Here is a 3641-nt window from a genome sequence, read left to right on the forward strand (position 1 = left end):
GCTTTCAATTCCTCCAAAATATGAATGATCACTATTCACTTTGTCAGGCTATTCTGCCACTTTTAGTTGACTTGAGTTTGCTGACTTAGGTAAGATGCATTTCAAAACTTTAGACGAGGAAATATTTATGATCCACTGAATAACGCCCCCTCCCCCTCTCCTCCCTCGTGTAGAATCGTCAAAACTTCAGTCCTAGTGCTGGGAAGTAATGTATGGCACCCACTGAGAAAGTAGATGACTGATTTCTCCCGTAATGCTGTCAGCACTGCATCTATTACAGATACCCATAAACGTTATGGTAAGGCTAAGGGTGTATAAGATAAATGCCTCAACCATTTTTTTGAACAAAAATTTTTTTAAATAAAAAAGCATATAGTCTACTTAACTTATTTTCTTGAAGATATTATATTATTGATGAATTGACTGGATGCATTACTCCGCAAAGCAATCACTTCCACGGCGTCGTAATAAGCCTTTTAAATATACATTATTTTTGGCTCAACTCTCAAATTTTGGGGAATATTCTGTCGGATTTACATTGTATTTTTAATGTATTGTATTTTATTGAATTCCCTATACAGTTTCACTAAAGGAACAGAAATGACAGCATGAATATGTTTTATTACAATACACTTCTAAATTTAACCCATGGTTTTATGACTCTACTGCAGATCCCAACGAATTACAAAATTGGGACATAAAAAACGGTAATTAAGCAACATACAATTCTAACAGGGTAATACTCATCTATATTACATTTGTTATGAGACCTTTTATCAAACATCCCATGAGGAACATTACATTTCCAAAAATCATATGGACATCTCATAGCTTTTAATCCAATACAGCATTCGCCAAAAGATCATCGCAATTTATTTCAAACGGATGCTTTATTTTATAACTCCTCCTCAACACATGTTTTCTGTATTTGGGCCTTGACGTTTGATTAATTTCCATGTAGTCTAGACTTTTACAAACGAAGATAAGCGAGATGCTATGCACCTTTTATCGCGATTTTCTTTCAAATGAAAACTGTTCTAATCGACAAGAACGCAAAGATTTTTCCCTTATTATTTGTATTATTCAAATAAAACATTGAAATATATATATTAGATGACCTACTTGAGTTCTGCCGTGCTTCTGTAAGATATTATGCCCAAGTTGTAGGCAGCTGTAGTTCTTGCTTTGACTAAATCTTTTTAACACTTTAAAGACAATCTTGAATAATTCCAACTTTCTCTCCACCTCCCGCCCTCCCCCCCCCTTATTGAAGACCGATTTGACGTTTAAGTGTTGCTATCAGATTGATGCGGATAACTTTGATTGAAAGCTTTTGTGATGTAAATGTCACCGCGGTGATGGATCACCTCATACAGTTCACTAACATCAGGAGGTCCCTTGCCATTGGTGACTCGGGGTCACGTGAATGTCTTCTTGACTGATATCGTTTGATTGCCAGCGAGCCATGGAGGAAGTTGACTGGGTGACATAGTGCTTGGGGTTTCAGGGGCAGGGAGAATCCCGAACAGGTTGACCGTCCATCACTGGCAGATGGACAATACCAGGATGAACTCCTTCTTAGAGTACGCAATTTGTAATCGTGGGACGAGCGCCTACTCATCCAAGGGTTACCACCATTCAGAACAAGGGATAACAGCTTTCGCTCCTTGTGCAGGTAACGTTGACAATTGCAATGGTGATGGACGATTCTTAGTAGGAGGAAACGCGCACAATACACTCCAGCATCAGCACCAGCCAGCCAGTTATTCGCATCATTCCAGTCTGGGGAACCCATGCGCCAGTTCAGGTCCCAACAACTCTACGACCCAAACTTGCAATCCGGGTTACAATCACCATTACTTTTTCAACCAAGAATCGGATGGGGCATACTTCCAAAGCTCGGGGTATACTGGCAATATAGCATCCACTGTCAATCCGCTTTCAGAAGGTTATTGTGGAGTCACAGGGCTGGGCCAGTATCAGCATTCCTACGGCCAAGAGCAACAGGGTTTGGCGTATGGGATTTATGCTAATCTGTCTCCATCTCAAGAGGGGGAAAAGGAACCTTCCTGCACCTCTGATTCATCCTCATCGGGCCAGACGTTTGACTGGATGAAAGTGAAAAGAAACCCTCCTAAAACAGGTTAGTATGAGACATGCTCGAATCCTTTCCACCCTGAGTCAAATAAAAACTGGCGAAAATTCAATTCAAACACTTCCCAACTTTTACAATTTAATTCTTCCAAATTGTAAAATGACTCTGACGTTAACACGTTTTTGCTTCCAAAAGCGTCTGCAGTGAATGAAAAATACTTTGCCCTCTATTTGAACTTTGCAAAATAAGACCTGCAATATTCGAATGGGTTTTGCAATTACCCATTTGCTGGCGCCCCTCCCCCTTCCCAGAATCAATTGAAGTAAATAAGAGATGAATGTTCGGTTGATTCTGAATTTATGAAACTGACCTGAAAATGACAGACTGCTTCTTGTGGAAAATGGGACTGCAGCTTTAAATGTGATGCGCAAGGGTCTGTCCGTGTAACCCCATTCGCTGGAGCTTCACATCTGTATACAAGTTGCTCATTTGTTATTTAAGATGTATCTTTCTGAAAATAAGATATGTATTTGAAAAACTCAAGAGGAGGGACCAAGTGTTTCGCGTTGAATTTTCAATGACTTAATTAAGGTTTATTGTTATGTTTTAGAATCGTGTCGTTCAACGAGATGGGTTAGAGTCAGCCTAAAAGCCTCGTCTTGTATTTTATCTCTTGCTTCGATCAAGTTCCGGAACACTAAGTGCTGAAGTTGTTGGTTAATGCTGGCGGGTGGGGGAGGGGTGGTTGCTCATGTAGGGTCGATCTAATTGTGTGCCTTTTCGTTTTTTGCAGCCAGAATTGCTGATTATGGGTTAGGTGGCCAGACCAATACAATGCGCACCAATTTCACCACCAAGCAATTAACAGAGTTGGAGAAAGAATTCCATTTTAACAAGTACCTCACCCGCGCCAGGAGAGTGGAGATAGCGGCCACGCTGGAGCTGAATGAAACCCAAGTAAAAATCTGGTTCCAGAACCGTAGAATGAAGCAGAAGAAGCGGGAAAAAGAAGGGTTTGCTCCCCACTTGTCCGTTAACACTGCAAAGGAAACTGGGGACGGATCGGACAAGTCGTCAACTACCTCTCCATCCACATCACCCAGATCGTCGACATCAGAGAACATCCAGACCTCTTAACTCAGGCTATCAAAATAACAATACCTTTTTATGTAAAAAGAGGAGAATATGACTTCAATTTCTTCCATTACAATTTACTGATGTTATTTGCCCTTCTTTATTGTGCTATACTCAGGGAAATTACCAAAAAAAAGCATTGCACTTTTCCCATGTTTACAATGGCAGAATCCCATCCCACATTTTGATACTGATGGTTGTAATACTGTACACCATATTGCCATTTGACATCCCGCCTTAAGTTATTGGTAACTTTTCAGGGAGTCTGGTTTCACACAGCCTTGATGTCTATGCATGGGTGTAGATCTCAGTCTATTTTGTATTTAAGAAACGTGATTTCAGACGGAATTGTTTGTATATATAGGAAATTGAGAAAAAGGCATACCGTCATTCTGCAGTGTGGAGTGTGTTT

General features: G+C 40.4%; 1 protein-coding gene across 1 annotated transcript; it reads left to right on the plus strand.

The window, feature by feature from the left end:
* Window positions 1-1551: 1551 nt before the first annotated feature.
* Window positions 1552-3232, plus strand: hoxb1a (homeobox B1a). Its single transcript, XM_078224496.1, has 2 exons — window positions 1552-2143; window positions 2889-3232. Exons 1-2 carry the CDS (start codon window positions 1552-1554, stop codon window positions 3230-3232), a joined length of 936 nt encoding a protein of 311 aa, XP_078080622.1.
* The last annotated feature ends 409 nt before the right edge of the window (window positions 3233-3641 follow it).

This window comes from Mustelus asterias, chromosome 11 (genome assembly GCF_964213995.1).
Source record: "Mustelus asterias chromosome 11, sMusAst1.hap1.1, whole genome shotgun sequence".
Classification (NCBI taxonomy): Eukaryota; Metazoa; Chordata; class Chondrichthyes; order Carcharhiniformes; family Triakidae; genus Mustelus; species Mustelus asterias.